Source organism: Frieseomelitta varia, unplaced genomic scaffold (genome assembly GCF_011392965.1).
Source record: "Frieseomelitta varia isolate USP_RPSP 00005682 unplaced genomic scaffold, Fvar_1.2 scaffold_407, whole genome shotgun sequence".
Classification (NCBI taxonomy): domain Eukaryota; kingdom Metazoa; phylum Arthropoda; class Insecta; order Hymenoptera; family Apidae; genus Frieseomelitta; species Frieseomelitta varia.
Genome location: NW_025110154.1, coordinates 365,982 through 386,685, shown reverse-complemented (window position 1 = coordinate 386,685; position 20,704 = coordinate 365,982). Strand labels below are relative to the sequence as shown.

The 20,704-nt window shown below is 37.1% G+C and overlaps 1 protein-coding gene across 8 annotated transcripts in view; it reads right to left on the bottom strand.

The window, feature by feature from the left end:
• Positions 1 to 11: 11 nt before the first annotated feature.
• The window catches only part of LOC122531627 (phosphatase and actin regulator 2-like), a 71,013-nt gene continuing 50,320 nt past the window's right edge, over positions 12 to 20,704 (bottom strand). For 4 of the 8 annotated variants that reach the window (XM_043659676.1, XM_043659683.1, XM_043659677.1 and 1 more), the window contains 5 exons: positions 12,322 to 12,555; positions 11,537 to 11,780; positions 9,659 to 9,691; positions 6,292 to 6,437; positions 12 to 203 (listed from right to left, as the gene is read on the bottom strand). In XM_043659676.1, coding sequence (XP_043515611.1) covers positions 43 to 203; positions 6,292 to 6,437; positions 9,659 to 9,691; positions 11,537 to 11,780; positions 12,322 to 12,555 — 818 coding nt within the window. In that variant the 3' untranslated portion in view covers positions 12 to 42. Of the gene's footprint in view, positions 204 to 6,291; positions 6,438 to 9,658; positions 9,692 to 11,524; positions 11,781 to 12,321; positions 12,556 to 20,704 lie in introns of all 8 variants that reach the window. The other 4 variants (XM_043659679.1, XM_043659680.1, XM_043659681.1 and 1 more) reach the window with 4 other exon arrangements.

Sequence of the window (20,704 nt, the reverse complement as noted above, 5' to 3'; positions counted from 1 at the left end):
TTTTTTTTAATAAATAAGAGAAAAATATAGAAGAATGTTTTTTCACCTGATGAGCTTGGCACCAATTGCCTCCTTCGTTTCCTGCCTCTCATTGTCCGTCTGTAGCTGAAGGATATTCCTGTTGATGAGCTCCTGCCTGTCTGGCCTGAGGGCGAGCTTCAGCGACAGCGACTCCTTGCGCGCAATCTTTGCTGCCAACCGGCCTGCAATTAGAGAAACAATTAGTCTCTTAATTAAACGTCACTTATATGTTGGCGCGTCTGAGGCACCTCTTCGCAGGTGAATATTACCTCTCGAGGTAATACTAATTAACTTTCTGAAGGATTTAACAGTAGTTTCTAGATAGATCGTGCCTCTTGTTAGTGTAACAAGTTCGTTCGCGCTATCAGCGATGAAAAACCAGTGCGTGTTTGTACGATTGATTGTTCTTTACAAGTGAATTGCGAGTAATTCTGACAATTCTTTCTTTACAAAAAAATCTATATAGTATCTCGTGTCTACGTCCTTTGAATGATGTAATTATTACCCGTAAAGAACATTTTTCTTCCATTGAAATGATTAACATTAACAATGTCGATAGTACAGCGAATGTTCCAATAAACTTAAATCGTTCATCAGTGTCACAAGTCCAATATTTTGTAATTGTTTTTTTAATTCTGTAATACTTTAAATATTTTACGTTCTGTAATATTTTAAATACTGCACGTTATATTTTCAATTTCGTATTATACTTGGAGTATTTTCTATAATACATACTTCTAGTATCCTCAAAAGCATTAAGAAGCAATCGAATCGAATTTATTGCACAACCCAATAATAAATATATTAGAATCGATGTATATTAAATCAACATATATTAGATTCTATTTAAAACCTACTATTTAATTCATCAGAAAGCATAATATAGTATATCGTGTGAATGTATCTATAATATTTCAGATAGAATTTAATATATCTAAATATCCTATCTGAAACATTCCATTAACATAACTATATATATACCCGATACACATTAATACATTTCGTAGACGTTTAAAACGTGAAATCTGAAATATTCTTCTTGCAACTTGGTCATAATAATTTTCGAAACACTAGATTAAAGACCATTTTTTCGATTTTGACTTTGAATCAATTTAACAATTTTTCCAATTTTACTTGGATAGACATCCTCAGCTCACTCACTAATAAGCAGACTGCGGATCTTCGTGCAGTTTTAAATTTTTGTGATGTAAAGGAATCTAGATTTTATGAACATGATTGAATTACTCTACTTTACATGTTTCAAGTATTTTTTCACATTACACGCATTGTACGCATCTTTGCACCTCTGCATTCTGCTAAGATTCTTCAATGACACCTATTGTTAAATCAACATGGATATTCGTATGATCGAAGCACTCGTCAACCTTCGATCGTTCTCTGTTTTAACCATTTGAACTCAACGACGATTTACCATCGACGAGGGATGAGCAGCTAAGGCTACGACGTAGAGAAGATTCGTGGTTGAAAGGTTCCATCGAGCCACAAGCGATCGACAAAGTCGACGCGGTCCAGATCGACAGCATGGTGTCATCGCTCTCCGTTCGCTCTTAATTCACCCCTTAATCCTCGATCGTCTCAAGAAAATTCAAAATCCTCCGCCGACTGTATGTAACTTTTTCCAAATTCTCCACAAAATTCACGCACGAACTTCACAAATTCGCGAACGTGAAGCAGATGTTAGGTTAAGTTCAAGCCAGGTTGACAGCTTCCTCCAACATCAAAATCACAAACGACAATTCGTAGATTCAGAGTTTTCTTTCTCTTTTTAAACACGTCGACAAACTTACGATCCTTCTCTTTTTTTTTTTTTTTTTGTCAATAGCTGTCGACGTTTGACAGGAGAGAAATAGACGGACGGACGATTTTGAAGGTGTCTCGTAGGAGGATGAATCGATCTTTCGTTGCGCGAAATTTTCGTTTGGCGATCGAGGCGATGCTCGGCAAAACAACGGGCCAGAAACACACTGAACTGGTTGCCAGCGATCTTCGGGGGATTAATATAACCTCCGTGGCGTTTGCGTGATCATGCGTCTGTCTATGTGAATAAACGAATCGCGCCCGGGTGTATAATTAGTCCGGACCGCGAATACTGATTTCGCGCGTTTGGCAATCGCGAGTCAAGTTTTCTCACGATCCTTTCACGCCTCGTGTTTTATCACCCTCCCACGTTCCGTGTTGTATCTTATCTAATTCTTTTCTTATTCGGAAGAGCACGAGAAATGGATCTCGGAAATCTTAGAAAACAGACGATTCTTGTTCTTGAATCGAAATTAAAAAACAAAAAATCAGCTGGGTGATTAAAATGTTGAAAAAAGATGTCCTTTGAGCTTTCACACTTCTTCCTTTGTACGTGGACTATAATTCGTGGCAAGTATAAAAATTTGAAACCTACGTATCTCGTGGGGAATATAAAGTGAGATGGATTTAAAAATAAATCTCTCGAGTGTCGTCTGAGTAAAATTTTCTTAAACGACACAATCGTCGAAATTTTGATCTAAATTACGAAATATTATTTCAAGAATTATCTTTGACCGTGTTTTCGTTCTTTTTCCTCTTTGTTGCACTTTTGATTAATGCAAAGTTGCACTTTTGATCGTTTCGGTGAAAAATATGCATATGTGTACGCAAGGATTAATTCAGATTGGCCTCTGCTTTCGCAGAGGATGAAACCGAGTAAACGAACTGAACGAACGCGATCTCGCTTTCAGTTCGAGAGGCGCCATTGCTTCCCGTTTTGTTGAATGAAACATCGCGCGTCTAACTGGATACACACACCGTGGAATTCAGTCCAAGATCAAAAAATCTATGCAATGTTTTTTTTTTTTTTTTTTACATCGAATTTTCATTTCCGCATTATCGCGTATTCTCTGTAATATCAAACGTTTCGAAATATTCTTTCACTTCTCACATCGTGCTGATTTGTCGAGCAAAAGCTATATTTATAAACAACGAACAAGTCGAATTCAATGGTTGTCTTGTTGTTATTGAACAAATTAAGTTAATACCAGATAAATGTTCACGTTTTTGTTCAAAAGAATGGACAAATATATGTATAAAGTTTCGTCCAAGATGCGTTGGGAATAAGTACAAAAGTAACTAGTATTTTTGTATAATTAATGAGGAAATAGAAAGGAAATAAAAGATAGAATGAAACGGATAAATTAATGGGAGGAGAGATTTGCAACGAAGGAAATCAGATTTATGTAAGAATAACGAATTTTTATGTAATGATGAAGCGTATACTTTTACACGTTTAATCGTTTACGTAATACTGACGTAACACTTCTTTTTATATAACGAACGAACGCACAGCAAATAAAATTTCATTCGGTATTCATTATTCGAACAGAAGTCCGCCTCAACAATGCCCAACACGGTTCTGGGGCACGTGTTTCAAACATTGCACCACTGATTTTTTTTCTTTCATTTAACCTCTGAATTTTCAACTCGAACATTTACCCTAAATTATACACTTTGTTACTTGATGAATTTCTGTGAGCAATTTTTTTCGGTTAAAGCATGAACCAACAAAGCAATAAATTTTATTTTTTTGACACTATAATGCTAAATATCATACAATTTAAAAAAAGAAAATCTTCGAAAAAAAAAGAAAATAAAATCTCGAGCTGGGATTTAATTGAAAAATTGAATCAACAGACTGCGAGTTTTCACATAAAATTGCGGAAGTGCATAATGCTAATTTTTTAACGAACGTTCCGCACCTTTGATGAATTGAATCTAGCTACAAATTCTCTAATGGCGTCTAACACTGTGAATTTGCATAAATGTCTGCAATGCAGCGATCAGCATAAAGCGCAATAAAAGTTATTAGACAGAAGTCGAGCGAGACCGAGTTGAGTAACATTAGCGTGGAAAACTAACCGGAAGAATCATTAACGAATCGTTTTTAATTGCTTCGGATTAATTGTCAAGGGATCCAGTTTTGCTGGGGAAGAAATTTCAATTAGAATCAGTGATCACTGCTGCTGCGTTTATGTAATTCCTTTCTTAAAAAAAAAAAAAGAAGGAAAAGAAACAAAGAAAAAAAAAAAAGAAAAGCAACGGGGATTGTGTTTCTCATTAAACTCGACCAACAACGTCTCTCATTGAAAAAAAAAAAAAGAAAACTTTTACCTTTCTCTTACTGTTCTTTAAGATGTTATTAAAGAAATATTCCTCACAGGAGTTGTGACTTTTAACACTATTGACTGCCTTCAAAGAAATCTGACGACTGCTCTCCTCCACAGAAATTGCATTTTCTTTTTAATTTCAATTTTTCTTTCACTAACAATAATACTTTCTGACAAATAATAATTAACAATTAAATCATAAATATATCACATTCATAATATTGCAGCATGTTAAGTACAATTAAATTTAATTATTAAATTATTAATATTATCTGATATTCAATTATTATTAAAAATTATTACTATTAAAGAATTATTAATAAATATTTACAATGGTTATATCGTATTAAATATATTAGAATTATACGTAAATATATTAAATTAATGGTCATTCTTTTCTTAAATTCTAATCTTTATTGCACAGAATTTACCAATTATTCTGATACGCGAGAAATAAATCACATATAAGGGATATGTGTCGTTCGACAGTTGACGCGTTTCGTGTTTTACACCTCTTTAAGTGGATCGTAGTTACATTTATGATATTACTTTTTGATCGTCAAGCATGTCGATGAATTACAAAGGCCACTGGCCATACGTGGATCGAAACGGTGATTACTCGGTGCTTCAATACTCGATAACACAAGGTTAAAAAAAAAAAAAAATAAAAATAAAAGAAGAAGAAAAAAGAGAAAAGACAGGGAAAAGTTGCTAATGGAAATGTAACGTGAACCTCGGGGATATCGTAGTCGTTCGATAATCCATTAATTAACTTCCAATTGGAAAATCGATCGTTCCCCGTAATTTTTAATAAAGGAGCGAGAACGAAGGTAATGCCAGTTTCTATTAGATTCACATCCTCTCGGAATATCGAAGCTTTCCGTCGCGAATTGAATTTTAATGCAAAGGACAATACAGAGAGTTTTGGTTTCCGGATCTCTCGATCAAGAGTTTGAGAAAGGGCGCGGATTATATCGTGTTATTTGTTTTTCGCAAAATTGCAGATGACGCAGGTAACGCGAGAAAATGTAAAAAAAAAAGAAAAAAAAAAAGAAAGAAAACATTCGAGGAACAATTTTTTTCAACCGAGGTTCTCTAAATTCGTCAATGAGTTTCACACACATATAGGACGTTGTTTTTTAATAGCAATTGGCATTCTGCGAGAGGTGTTTCCATCGTGCTAAACATAGACATGCAGCTTTATTATGAAATTTCTATTATATTTCTAACAATGATTTCTCACGCGCTTTAAACGTTCTACTCTGGCTAACTTTTCCGTTTCATTGTTCGTGCGTTTTTGTAGCTCCAAATATTCCAATGCAACAAATACATAGATAGTCTAATTATAAATATTTTGTACATTTCATACTTTCACATATACAGGGTGTTCCCTGTAACGCGACGCACGATTTTTCTCCTACTTACAGCCATCTGACAAAAAGAAGTTTAGAACAAATAATTTTTTTTCCACCGAGAACATCGAGACGAATTGAAAGCACATATTATATGATATTTTTATTAACATGTTACTCCTTTTACAGTAGTGGAACTGTGAAACATTTAGCTTACTTTAACTTCTCGTCGTATTTGATTCTAAGACAGTGTAAACATAGTTGATCTCAGATTGGAAGCTAAATGTTTCAAAATGTTAATAAAAATATCATATAATATGTGTTTTGAATTCGTCTCGATGATAAAAAAAAAATTATGTGCTCCTATTTATTGATATCTACTGTACGCCTTGTACCGTTCAACTTTTGTTCTAAACTTTTTTTAGTCAGATGGCTGCAAGTAGGAGAAAAATCGTGCGTCGCGTTACAGGAAACACCCTGTATATAAATATATAGTCGAAAATAACTGAATCAAGTCATACAAAAATATATATATTAGTTTTCTCAAAGGATCGTAATTTTTTCTCGTAATACTCTCTTCGTCAATTTTATTATCGTGCAAATTCATGATACTAGCTGAAAGTCTCGTTGAAAATGACTGTTTAATTTAACCACGATCGTACTCTAGTCACCCATGACTCACGTACGAGACTTCATTTAGCTATTTCACTCGCGACGAGTTACTAGTCGTCGAATAAATTTCCAAAATTGTTCTTTCAATTACTCACTTTTTTCATCGTCGTAGTCGTCCCTGTAGAGTACCTGCCCGTCACCGGGATCGCCGTCAACGTCCTCCCTTATCACATACGGCCTCGCGTTCTCCTTGTTCTCCAAAGTGCACGGCAAGGTCAGGCCAAATCTAACCGGTCGACTGCTGGAAGAATCGCCACGAGACACATTCGATCGATTATTATCAACATTCATGGTCGAATGAAACGCTGGTTGACGCTACGTGAACCAATTGTTCTACTCTACGACGATTGAAATTACGTATATATATATATATATATATATGGAGGGGGATGAAACAAAGATACACACTATCGCTCGTAAATATCTGGACACGTAGTTCGAAATTTTAACAAAGTAATAATTAGAATTTCTACGATTGATCGTAGAAGTGGATTTTTTTTTCGAACCTAAAAATTTTTTCATATTTTTTAATAAACCGAGTTAAACCGAGTTTATGTTTCATTTCATCACCTGGAATGTTTCAGTTATTTTAAAATTGCATTTTTTGCTGCTTAAATAAAGATAAGAAGCATTTGTTAAGTGACAAATTTTTCAAAAATCAATTCACGATATTATTTTATTGTTTGTCATTCTACATGTAAAGGATTAGATCGTTGCAGTTCGAATCGCCAACAGTGTCTCGACAGTTTCGAGCTCTAGTGTGTGTATGCACTAGTGTGCAAGTATGTGACACGTTGATGAAGATAACAGAAGCAAGTTGCGGGCTCTCTGTGAAACGGACGTCGTCCTTGTCCGTCACGACATGAGTTATCAAACGACGTCGACGCAGATAACGCCGTTTCCTTCCCGACGCGGATCCTCTATTTTTCTTTTCTTTTTTCATCACGTTCAGCTTGCAGAACTGGTTGAAATAGTTGCGATACCGTGGAAAAGAAAGCTGCGACAGCAATGCCTTTCGTTTCTTTTTTTTTCCAAATTTGGCCAATTTGCAGAGAAGTTTTAAAACGGAACTTATTTCACTTTCATCGTATATTAAAGGTACAAGTGTCAGTTCCTTCGACTCTGATTTGTTTCTGTTACCAGTTTCAATGTAAAGGGACGAGGAAATTTGCTAAAAAAAAAACGGGGGATTAATATTATTGAATTACAAATTATTAGAAAAAAAAGTGGAGTACAAAATCTCTGTACAGTTGGAAAAATTTACAGGCGTGTTTCTAAAGAGTGGAATAATTTCAAGTTTACGTATCCATAATCCTTCGCACTGGATTTAATTCCTGTATATGTATGTCAGAATTATCAAAATTTTGCTTTCTTAATTACGAAGATAGTGCGAGGGATTAGGATGCAATCATAACGTAAAATAAAAACAAACGTATTGTAGTAACAGAAACGAATATTTAAAGAGATTCCAGAGATTACAAACTGCGATTGTTTAAACAGCTGGATATCAAATTCGGCTTAATACCTTTGTGTTACATTAACCTCCAGCTGTTCAAACATTGAAATGTCAGCTGAATTTAATTAACCCTTCAGTGATTACTCGTTGTATATCCACAACAAAGAATGGAACATCGTAAAGCACATACGATAATAAAATGAAATAAAAGAAATAAAAAGAAATAATTTAATAATATAATCGCCTGTATTCGTCTACATTAATGCTTAACAATTTCATTTGTATTCATATTTCGGTAATTCAAACGCACTGTTATTCGTACAACGCGCCTGCTTATGTTACGAATTATCCAGTCGAGAGTAAAGCACGAAATCTTTTATAAATTATTTCTTGAGATTCCTTGAAAAATATGGTCAAAGATTTTTACATATCGCGCATTTCCAAAGTTTTATTTTGCACATTTATTACTCCACTGTGTTCGATGAAACATTAATATAACGAATTATTTACGAGATGTAATTTATTGAAACGAAATAATAGTCATTATCTCTCCCAAATATACTCCTCAAATATTATACGTATCTCACGTTTGTAAAGCATGTGCTCGCTTCAAAAATTTCAAAAACAATCATCGTCGAAATTTCACTGTACGCTCACAGAAGGGTTAAAGGAAATTCTTCAAAAATGAAGGAAAAAGAATTCGTGCACGAATCCCTAAAACGTCATTTTCCCCGAGAAAATTTCCAGAAAGTTGTGAATAGATGGAATAATTAAAACGAGTGTGGCGGCACAAGTCGCGTCCTTTACCTGGGAAAATTCGATTGTCAGTCGTGAAAGCGAACGAGCGTGAAAAGCGTCGAAGCCGCGCGTGGCAATGGGAACGCAAGAGGAAAGGACAGAACGCAAAAAACTCGAAGAAGCAGAAGAAAAAGAAGGAGAAGAAGAAGCGTCACGATCCCGGTGACATTTCTTTAATCCATTACAGACCGACGGACGAATCGAGCTGCTCAGTTTTCTGCCGTCCGCAGCTCGATTCGCCGAGCTGCAATGACAAAGAATCTCGAGATCAGCGTCGATCGATCGGATTCCGAGGTTCTCTGGCCGCGTGAGACGACGATAATGGAACGTGTGAAGCGTGGGCGATAGTTTTCATGGGTTTTCCCTAGGGTTTTCTCATGCTTAAGGTCGTACGTTTACCATGCTCACGGCACTCCTGGTACTGACACACAGAGAGAAAGAAAAGAGAGAAATAGAAAAAGAGAAAAAAATATAAAGAGAAAAAGGGAAAATATATAATCTTGAGAGAGAAAGAGACAGAGATAGAAATATGCAAGAAGAAAAAAAAAAAGAATGGAAAGAATGAAAGAGAGTAAAATAGAAATATCATATTATATTGCGTCTCGTAACAATAAAACCATCACTACCCTCAAATTCTTAATTCTCGCGATTAAATACTACGTCACTGTGGTCGTGCATAGGACCAGAATGAACTAGTTTTCCACGTAAAAAGAATAAATTAGTTTCTCACATATTACTTTTCATTTTTCCAATGAATACAACGTACTTCTTTTGGAGGAGAGATTAAATTATTTCTCGGAATGCGATTTCAAATATACATTTTTTTCTACATTTTGCTTCGCGTATCCACATAAATTTGTAATTCACTCGAAGAAATTCCAAAATGGAGAATTCGTTTCATTTTTCCATTTTCGATCGCTGCAAGTTGCGTAGATACGTCACGCTTCGGCGTGATTTTAGATTTTTACGAGACGCAGTATTTGTATTTATATATATATATATATATATACAAGAGACAGAAACAAAAGAAAAAAAAAAAAGAAAAAAGAAAATGGAGAAAAAGAGAAGTGGCTAGAACACTGTTGGTTCTCTGCGATCAACCGCCGTGGATATATAAGACAAATATTTATACATATAATATATATATATTTGGATATGTATATACCATATTGGTTCGCGCATGCTTAGTTAGACCAATGCCCAATTACCATATTCTCATCCTAGGCCTCAACGGTGGCCTTCTGGTTAAGCATAAGAAAAATACCATATTTTTAACTAGTGATTCTCGTTGTGTTTTCTTTTTTTTTATTTTTTTTTAATATGTTTTTCTTTTTCGTTCAATGGACGGATGCGCGAAGCTACCCCCTCGCGGGATTCGCCTCACCACCGGAGCATCGTTCTCTCGATCCCTTCGACTCAACCTTCGAAAACCGTACACGTCGCCCGGCTCTCTTTTCGCTTTAACAATCGAAAGCGAACAACACTCTCCGCGCTTCACTTTGAATTTAACGTCTCGGTCGTTACGTGCGAAACGCTGCGTCGTAAAGGGACCTGCACAACGTTTACGCGGCCGGGGATAAATGCACGAGTCTGACTACTGAGCGAGATACGACCCTCGTATAAAATGTTACTGCTTGATACTGCATTTCTCTTTTTTTCTTTTTCTGTCGGTTTTTTTTTCGGTTTTTCCACTTGGTAAATATTTTCATAAATTATAGAATGTCGCAAACCCGTGCCTTCTCCTTGAGCGATCAATCTATCTTACAATTTCGTTTTTATCCTTATCGCGCTTGGACTCTAAAAATCTACAAAAATTGTATTTCAACGAGTTGTTTCTAAATGAAGAAATCTATTTTTCTAAGAACGCCTCGATCTCGCGAGATCTTTGAGTTAAAAAATATTTGAAAATTCACAGTTGTCGCGCGAACAGTTTCAGTAAAATATGATCAACGTGTCAGTTTAATCGAAAGAGATCTGACTTAATCTGAATCGAATCGTATACGTTGTTTACGTTTTGATCATTGATGAACGACTACGATCTGACAATTTGACAAACGCTGCAACTGAACTGCTTGCGTACTAAGATTTAAAAAATACCAAGCCTCTACTGAAAAACAAGTGGTCTATTATGCGCTAAAAAAGAAAAGAAGAACACCGTGCTATTTCCTCTTTTTTTTTTTTTTTTTTTTGGATCTGGCGAATAAAATTTCCGTAAATTGACCGTGTCGAATGTTGGAAATCGGTGTTCTTACTACCGAAATTCATCGAAACGAAATTGAAACTAGCACAACGCGGGTCCATTCGAACGAGAACGATGAATGAAAGGGAACCTGCAATAGAAAGAGAAAGAAAATATGCGGGAACACGGTGCACGTGCGCGCGTGTGTGTGTGTGAGAGAGAGAGAGAGAGAGAGAGAGAGAGAGAGAAAGCGAGAGAGATGACAAGGCTGGAGGGTGAAGAACGATGTTCCAGAACGAGCTTCTCCGGGGTTTCTAACCGGTTTTTCCATTAAAACCCAACACGCTAATTAAACTCAAACAGTTCGCCCTTAATTCCTCTCGGCCGAGCCTTTCATTCTCCGCAGTAGGATCGTCCGAGTACCGATCAGAAATCATAGTTACACCGCGAATGAAAGACATCTTGTCGCCGACGCCTTAGAATCCCCGAAGAAGACTCGTTTCTCTCTTCGCGACGAATCTATCTTGTGCTTGATCCGGAATGAATGACTCGCGGTCACATTGTTCAATTATTTCCCTAATTTCTCCGGGGAAATACTTCTCCGTGAATTATAATACTTTCTTCTTTTCTCTCTCTCTCTTTAAACTGAGAATCCCCTTTAAGGAAATAAAGTTTCCCCTTTCTCGTTTCGACTGCGAAAACGAATTGAGAATTTCTCTCTCTCTGTAATTAAAAGATTGAGAATATTCTTTCCTTTATTTTTTCTTTCTTTCTTTCTCCTAATGGACTTAGAGTCAGATGGGAATTAATGGGAAAATTTTGTTATGTGACCGTCGAGTCTTTCAAGGGGAAAGATGTCTGAAGAGGGTTCCTCGTCAGCAGAGAAATCGCTTGCCGTTGCACTAACTTGAAGGAGGCGTGCAGCTCCTGACGAAGGGTCAACGGCCTGTTCTCCTGCGTCGGCGTGTTCTGCGGCGTTCCGGGCCCACTTCCGGAACCCCTCTTCTTCAGCACGCTCTTGAGCGGCACCGCGTGAAACTTCGGCTCCTTCGCGGGGATCTCCTCAACCCTGGACGTGTCGATGGCCGGATCCGGTTGCGACATCCTCGGCACGTACATGTTGTCCTCCTCCTCGAAGACGTCGTCGTCCTCTGCGAAGGAGCCGAAGAGAGAAAACGAAAATAATGAAAAAAAGAAGAAGAAGAAGAAGAAGAAAAAGAAAAGAATATACACCTTTAAAGAGAGGTGCTATAAAGAAAGGAAGCAATATCGAGTTCGTGTCCTCGAACGTCTTAAACAACGCAATTTCCAAGCTCGAAACGAGCAAACTTCTTCAGTTACTGATCAATTTTATGACTTCGTTATATGTACATCGGCTCCAGTTAACGGTTACGTGTTTTTTACGACTCTCAGCACTTGGTCGAGTTGATTCTAACGGCTCTCTTCAACGATTATTGGCTCGTAATCAGAATTAATTCAAAGGTTCCCCCCCCCTTTTTTTTTTTTTTAATAGGCACTCTCAAAGTAATCCTCAAGATCTATCACATGTACGAAGTATTTGACGAATGTTCGACTCGATATGCTCGACGAATATATGTGAAAATGGAAAAGGACGAAATTTTATTTATTGCAAAGTTAATGTTTACTTGCGAGTAAAGAAAGTTACACAGTTAGATTGGAAGGATAGCGTACCTTCGTCTTCGTAGTCCGACGACAGGGGATTCCGTATTTGTCGTTGCTTAGCCAACAGGAGGGTCGGACTCGAAGAGCTGAACATCGGAGGAGGCGGAATCGGCCCGATCTCGCTCAGGGGAATCGGCGGTTCCGGAAGTTCCGACAGCATCAACGTGTTCTGAGGTGGCAGAGGGTAACACCTCTCGATCACTTGCTGGTTCTCGCTGCTTTGGTCCAAGACCCCCTTCTCCACTGAGAAACAAGAGGAACAAAATAGCTCGTTAGTTCTTCGCATATTATTTACTATTAGATGTAAAACAACACGAGCAAACGACGATGTAACAAGTTTTCAATTAGCCCAGAGTGTCGAGTACGAATGAACTCGAGAATCGTGCAAAGTATAGCGCAAGATCGATTTAAACTTGAAGATTTGTAAAGTAATAGAATCGTGGACGTATCTCTAGGCACTTGGAAAGTCGTTCTATCGCATGTTCTATTGGACTGAATCTCAATACTTCCGATTGAATTCGAATATAGAACGACCTACTTCTCCAGGATGGATCGAGCGGCGGTATGAAATTAGAATCTTGCCTCGTGCATTAAAACGAATAATTGTTCGAGAATCCTCGAAACTTCGTCTAACCATTGTACATTTCTTATCTTCGTTTCGGATAAAATTCCAAACGCGCGAACCAAACTCCGATAATTCGAAACGATATGTAACGTGATCTGTGACGTATCGATTTTCATCAAGTCAATTTCTTTTTTTCAATCTGAATAAAAACGAACGAAGATTATCCCAGCGTCACGTACACACATCTGTGGCACATTGAGAAGCCTAGATTTACATACTCGTGTATTGTCTGAATGAACATCTGGAATAAGGTCACTTTGCAGAAACTCGAAACATACTATCTACGGTTGCAATCATTTCTTCTCGAACGTGTTAATCCTCAGGATAAACGACGTAACATACTACTAATTTTCTTACAGAGACTCGCGTTATCCTCCCACATCACTACCAAATATACTCCTTCAATTTCACTTCAATGAACAGGCTTCCGATAGCAGTCTGAGCAATTGATCGGCTACCTGCTATCTCAATCAATCCATCAGGCGCACCTAATCAATCCTGACGGTCACGTTTCGATCGATCTTCCCTTCCATTGGGTGCCGAATGCTCGCGCAACACGATCGGAAACGCAACGATAGAAAAATCGGTGGACAAACGGTTTTATTCGCAGCTTGCTCCTCTCTGCCGGCCGCAAGCAGGAGAAGAGCCAAGCGTGCCAATTCTTTACGGGAGATATGATTCATCGGCGAGTAACACGGACGGCGGTGAAGCTTGGCATAGTTACGCGTTGCTCGTTTCCATCCACCGGCCGTTGACAAATTGCAAACTTCCAACTCGGCCGGTTTTTCCTTTTTCGCGTATTCCCTCTCTCTTTCTCTACTTTTCTTCTTCTTCACCCTCGTTCCCGGTTCTCTCGTTTTCCCTTCTTTTTTTCGTTTCACTCTGCCGCTCGCTGTATCATTTGCGTCACGGTGCATTTGTCACGCGCGAAAATTCTCGCGTAAACCGTAATAAATGAAGGAACGCCGGGCGAGGATTCGCCAGACGACGACAATGCAACAGAGAGCTGTTCTGGCTGAGCTTGAAATTCCATTTCTTATCGCTGCCGCGGTATAGAGAACTTCGTCGCTGCTTTGTTCCGTCTTTTTATCTTTCTTCTCTTTTTCGTCGCGGTTTAGGGACCTGGCGCGTGATAAGGATTGAAACGTTGTACTTGCAACTACGCGGGGTGATAAATAAATGATCTAGAAATTTAAGGAAAGGAAGATTCGAAGTTTAAAAGAATTCGTGGAAATTGGAGTATTTGTTATAACATGATACTAGAACCACCAACGTGGTAGCTCTCAAAGTGACCGATTTGTAATTTTTGTGAAAGACTCGTAAGAAAATTTATATAAGATTCGAAGTTTAAAAAAATTCGTGGAAATTGGAGTATTTGTTATAACATGATACTAGAACCACCAACGTGACAGCTCTCAAAGTGACCGATTTTTAATTTTTGTGAAAGACTCGTAAGAAAATTTATATAAGATTCGAAGTTTAAAAAAATTCGTGGAAATTGGAGTATTTGTTATAACATGATACTAGAACCACCAACGTGACAGCTCTCAAAGTGACCGATTTTTAATTTTTGTGAAAGACTCGTAAGAAAATTTATATAAGATTCGAAGTTTAAAAAAATTCGTGGAAATTGGAGTATTTGTTATAACATGATACTAGAACCACCAACGTGACAGCTCTCAAAGTGACCGATTTTTAATTTTTGTGAAAGACTCGTAAGAAAATTTATATAAGATTCGAAGTTTAAAAGAATTCGTGGAAATTGGAGTATTTGTTATAACATGATACTAGAACCACCAACGTGGTAGCTCTCAAAGTGACCGATTTGTAATTTTTGTGAAAGACTCGTAAGAAAATTTATATAAGATTCGAAGTTTAAAAGGATTCGTGAAAATTGGAGTATTTGTTATAACATGATACTAGAACCACCAACGTGGTAGCTCTCAAAGTGACCGATTTATAATTTTTGTGAAAAACTCGTAAGAAAATTTACATAAATTAAAGCAACGTATTTTCAGAGATTCGTAAAATGTATAAATAAAAGCTTGCGCACTCTCTTATAAAATCATAAAATTTTTCCGTCTCTAGTGCTTTCGTGTCTTTCGTGAAAAATATCACGCTTTAGTCGTCGATCTCTATTTTTAGCCCAAGTGTTGATAAGTTAGTAGTGGGAATTGACAAATGGTGCGAACAATTTCGCTGAACTGAAAGAAAGTTACGATACTTATTGCTCGTCGATTCAAAGCTTGCAGTTACTCAAAGCATAGTGTAATTTTGTCGACGAGAGCAAGTAGGAGAGAAAGGAAAGTGATGTTCTTCAGTTCATTTTACACACAAGGATCGAGGAGCGGAGAACTGGTCCACGAACCCATCGATTTTCGGCTAGGGAATTCGAGAAATTCCAGCGATCTTGCGGAACTATGCGCCAAGTTCTTGCCGCACCGAAATTTCGGCCGTCGGTTTGCGGTTAGGTGTCCACCGAGAAGTTATTTAGCATTTTTGCGACGGGCTCAAGCGCCGGAAATTCATGCACCGAGTCAGCGACTTGGTATCTCTGGTATTTTCTTTCATGGAGCACGTAAACTCGCAAATTTACGCTTGTGAACGCGTAATTCCGAGGGAAGTGGAAATCGAGTTTGCAACTTTTAGATTTTAAATTACTCGAGCTTATGGATTTAGATTTTACATTATGGAAACGAGAGTATTAAACCGCTGTAGTAGATGCGGCATATAATCTTCCAAATTTAGTATAATTTAGTTTCCCTTGTAGTACATAAGATTAATAAGTATCTAAATATAATAAGTATCAACGTATAGTAAATTGACACGGGATTTTTCTGCAATTTCACATTTTTTTATGGGTATACGATCTAGTTAAGGATTCAGTTTCACTGACGTTAAAAATTATAACGAATACTCTACTTTGGATATTCTACGTAATTTTGTGCATTATATGTATTCTATGCGCTTTAGCACCTTTAAATTTCGCACGAATGCGTGCAAACTTGTAACAAATGATTGTCTTGCTGGTTATAGTTCGGATAAGTACAAGTACAAGTGTTTATCTTGTCGTTTCTCATCACTCGTAGCTATCAAACTTCGTTAATACATTTGCGTTCATGAAATTTCGGAACGTCTCGTGTAAAACACACAACGGATCTATAGAATCTTTCATTTTCGTTCAACGTTTCGTACCGGTATCGGTATTTCGCAGCACGAGTTTTCCCACAGAATAATGCAAATCGCTTCATCTATCTGACAATCGCAGTGAACGATCGAGAGAAACATCCCCGTCACACGCGAGACCGTGATCTTCTTCGAACGAAATTCTGATATACATGCACACGTCCTTCAACAACACTCTCGTACGGTGTGCAAAATGGCCGCGAAATAGCAAGGAATCGTGTCACCTAATCTCTTCTTTCCTAACCTTGTCCCAGCATTTTTCAACGCGCAAATCGCGCTCCCGAGACGATGCAATTTCTCCAGAACGCCGCGATCCCGTCATCCGAGAATCCCTTCGACCGAGGGAAATTCCGTCGAAAGGAACAAACGACGCTCCCTCGTTCGCGAAAGAGGATCAGAGCGAGGAGGAGGATGCAAACCAGGGGTGATTAAAGGTAGAGTCGCGATGCTCTTGGAATTTTCGTGTGTTTCGAAGCGAGAGGAGGTCGGGAAACATCGAACTGTACTTACCACAGTGAGAATAAGAGCGACACACGCATAGAATGAATTTTCGTTCGTTTAATTTCGAAAGAATCGAAGTGAGAAAGCGATACATTCTTGTGGAACAGAAATTGCTGCAAGAGACACGATTCCCTTTGCCAAGAGGATGATTTTTGTAAAAGAGAGGACAACACTTTTGTCACTTGATTTTCGAGGAAATTCAACTTGGAAATTTCCTCGAAAGTACAGTTTTAATGTATACTATTGGTATATTTAAATTAAGTATAGTGTAGTATATTTCGTTTTCGATGAAATTGAGCTTGAAAATTTATAGTATAGTTTCTGTGTATTCTGTTAATGTATTATACTATGTATATATTACTGTATGTAGTAAATTATTAAGTTGTTAAATACAGTATATTATTATTAATATATTACTAATTAATATTAGTTAGATATAGTATATTATTATTAATATATTACTAATTAATATTAATAATAATATATAATATATTTAATAATTTAATAATTTATAGTATACTATTATATAATTAATTTATAATTTTATATAAATAATTTAACAATTTGTAGTATACTATTATACATATATTAGCATATTTTAATATAATATAATTAATTAAATATTAATATATTTAAATATAGCTTCTACGTGTAATATTAGTATATATACTACATATTATACTATTATTATATTTTTAATTATTATTCAATTACAATTGCAATTCAATTATTGTCGAACTTGATCAACTCCGGAGTGAACAATACAATTGTTGACAGGAGGTTACCATTTAGTGTTATTTTATTATTCTATTTTATTCTATTATCTCATAAAAATTACGAAATACATTTACATCTCAGTGAAATATTCGAAAGTTCGTCAGGTACGAGTCCGTTCATTCAGAGTTAGCTTCCGCAAATGTACAAATTCCATAATGTGCATTGTCGCGAAGTTTGCCATTTGTTAAAATCGAATCGACTCGATTGAGCGACAAAGAAAAGTTGTCGGGACCAGCAACCAGCAAAATGAAGAACGCGGACTGAAAGGTATCGACAATTCCTGCAAAAGTTTCCATCAGACGGAGAGACAAGTACAAAAGACGGTCGAGATTTTTAAGCGGACGCAGGAAGTTTTCGTCGTCGATTCGACGGCGAATTTTCACCGGGAAAAAGCTGCCGGTCAAACGATGGCCAACTTTTGCGCGCCGTCGGCTTCCGTCGCGTAAATCACCTTTACCACAAACTCTCGTTTACTTTCCGAAACTTCAAAGTCCGCTTTTATCTTCGAATCCAGCTTCGCCGGTACATGGACAGCTATCGAGAAACACGATCTCGCGAGAACACGTTTCACGCGGATTTCAACGAGCTATCTGCTTAAGGAAAACGTCTGCGTTTTGTTTCTTCCTTTTCTTTCCTTTTCGTTTCTTCGTCATTCCAGAATTCCCAATTTCAGAGACGAAAATTTCTTAACATCAAGTCAAGTTCTTGCAACTCTCGTTTGGGAAGAATCGAGAGAATGCTCAATAATTTGAACGTGCGAAAATATTCAGAATATGGAGTGGCTGTGCATTTCAGCCGAAAGATTTTAAATTGCGATTATTTCATTATTACATTGTTGAAGTGAAAAGTTTTTTAAATTCGAAAAAATGTTTACAGGAAGAATGTTGTTAATTTGAACTGAACTAGAATTTCACTCTGGCCAAATGTTTTTCGCAAAACATCGAAATAATAATGCTCCTTGCAGTATTTAACAGATAAGGAAATTTTCAATTATATTCGCAACAACAATATGGATTTTATCGATTTAATATTTTATCGACAAATATCTCGTTTGAAAGTGTATCAATTATCAGTGAACATTTCAGTTTCATGTGAACAAAACAAAAGTCATTAATCACTGCCGTTAACTATTAAAGCATTGCGTTATAAACAACTTCCTGTCATATCTTTCTCCATGAAAGTCTTTTATCTTCGGTAACAGATAATCTCTTTAATCTCTCCTTTTTATCACAAAGGCAACGATTAATTTAATCTGCATGATTTTTCACACCACCGATTTATTAAAGCCCCGAGAATGTCAGGATTTACAGGCATTTATTATATATATATATATAATAATAATACACCGCTCGCGACTTTTGACGCGCAACCAGGTCTGACCGTAAACGCATTAGTTCCACTTGCGCTCGGCTCGCCTCGCTTTAGCATTTCACTGCAAGCGTCGCTTGCCTTCGCGCACGTGTGAATTCCACGTATTCGTGTCGTTTCAGTTCGCAACAAACGAACAGTCGCAGTCGTTTAACATTATTATAACTCGTTGTTGCTCGTGCTAATTCGTTTCCTTTACGTTTTTGTTTCATTTGACAATTCATTCGTACGTGCTCTCGCATATGCAGCCATTTTATTGAAAGGAAGTTCAATAAAATTCTCGGAAATCTATTTGGTTCTTCAATTTCGAGATAATAATTACCTCCGTGATTTGAAAACCAATCAAATAGATTTAATTATTTTCTGTACAGAGTATCCAAAGTGGAGTATCGCAGGTAAAGTAAATTTCAAAATTCAAATATGTTTTCAATTCGTCACTAAAATAAAAGTCAGAGAAACAAAAAGACCAGAAACTTGCGCTTGTATCTGTCTTCAACGTCCATTCTACCAGCTCACACTGATTAGAAATATTTTGACGTCAGGTCGTTACACGGATAAAGCAATAAAGAATTTTCTAAAAATTCATTATTATTTTTATCGCCGAGGTTCGCGCGAGGGATAATGAACGTCACGAGCGAACAGTGTATAACAATTTTGATTGTGTCGATACGATACGAGGGGTGTGTGTATCGTCCTTGGAATTTAATAGCGCGCTGTAAAAAAAGAGAGAGAAAAAAAGAAATAACAAAGAGAGTGCCATGATATTAAATTGGCTGACAGTTTTCTGATAATAGTAAAAAAAAAAAGAAAAATCGTAATTTCATCACGGGTGCAATATCGACGCGACGTCGTTTCATATAACGTTCGAGTTATTCGTTGCTCGGTCGTTCAACCCCTCTTCGTTCTATATTTCCCTCCCACCAGGAGTGGATATTATTTTAATCGCGACACGATCAATTCGATAATCTGGAAACCGATAATCAGCATGGAGGGTAATGGAAATCGGTCATCGTACTACTTTTACCTCGAATCAATCGCACGTAGATAACGAAAAAGGTGGTGTAAGTATGTTTGGTGCACGAGATAAATTAATTCGAACGTGTTCGAATTTCATTGCGAAAATTTCTGAGACATACGTTCGAAGGAATAACGTTGAAGGATACTTTATATCGAATTTCTTCTGTTGACATTGTATTATTAGTAATTAAATACTCGTGCAATTGATGAAAGAATGTTCTTAAGATCACAAACTCGGCGGGAAATCTGAAGAATCGCGAGAAAATTTCAAAATGAATATTGGATTTCGTAAAAAGGGGAAATAACTGAGATAGTTGTGTAGTTGGCACACATGGACTATGGCGTTCTGGCCATTAATTATTTCGTTCCGCTTTTACGAGCGAGTTACTTTTTATTTTTTACGATTTTATTCAGGTCAGCCTCTTTCAGCCTCGCGGAACGTGCCCCGCGATACACCACTTCCTGTTAACGAGCTGTCGTAACTCATGGCATATTATTATTAGAATCATCTTGTTTCACGTTCCGCGGGAAACACGCGTGATCACGCGCCTCGAATTCTCCAAAGTTTCTCTCTTGTCGTTTGACGATTACGCGATGGAAAGTGTCTCTTCACGAAAATTCATAGGAGAAAAGAGCTGGAACATCGAGCTTGCATTCACCGGCAATGGGAAATTGAAAATGCACACGCGTTGGATCACGTTTGAAATAATTAACGAAGGCAATAAAATTGACGCACGAATACATATGTGATCAACAGAGAGTAATTAACGACACCGTTTGAAATTCAGAAATCACGCTACTGGACGTGCATTTTCACGGAGACGTTGAATATTTCATTTCACTCTGACCAACGTCGCAAAAATAATGTTATAGCCTATTCCATTTGTTTCGTCCTTCTGGTGGCTCTGAAGTGTAATT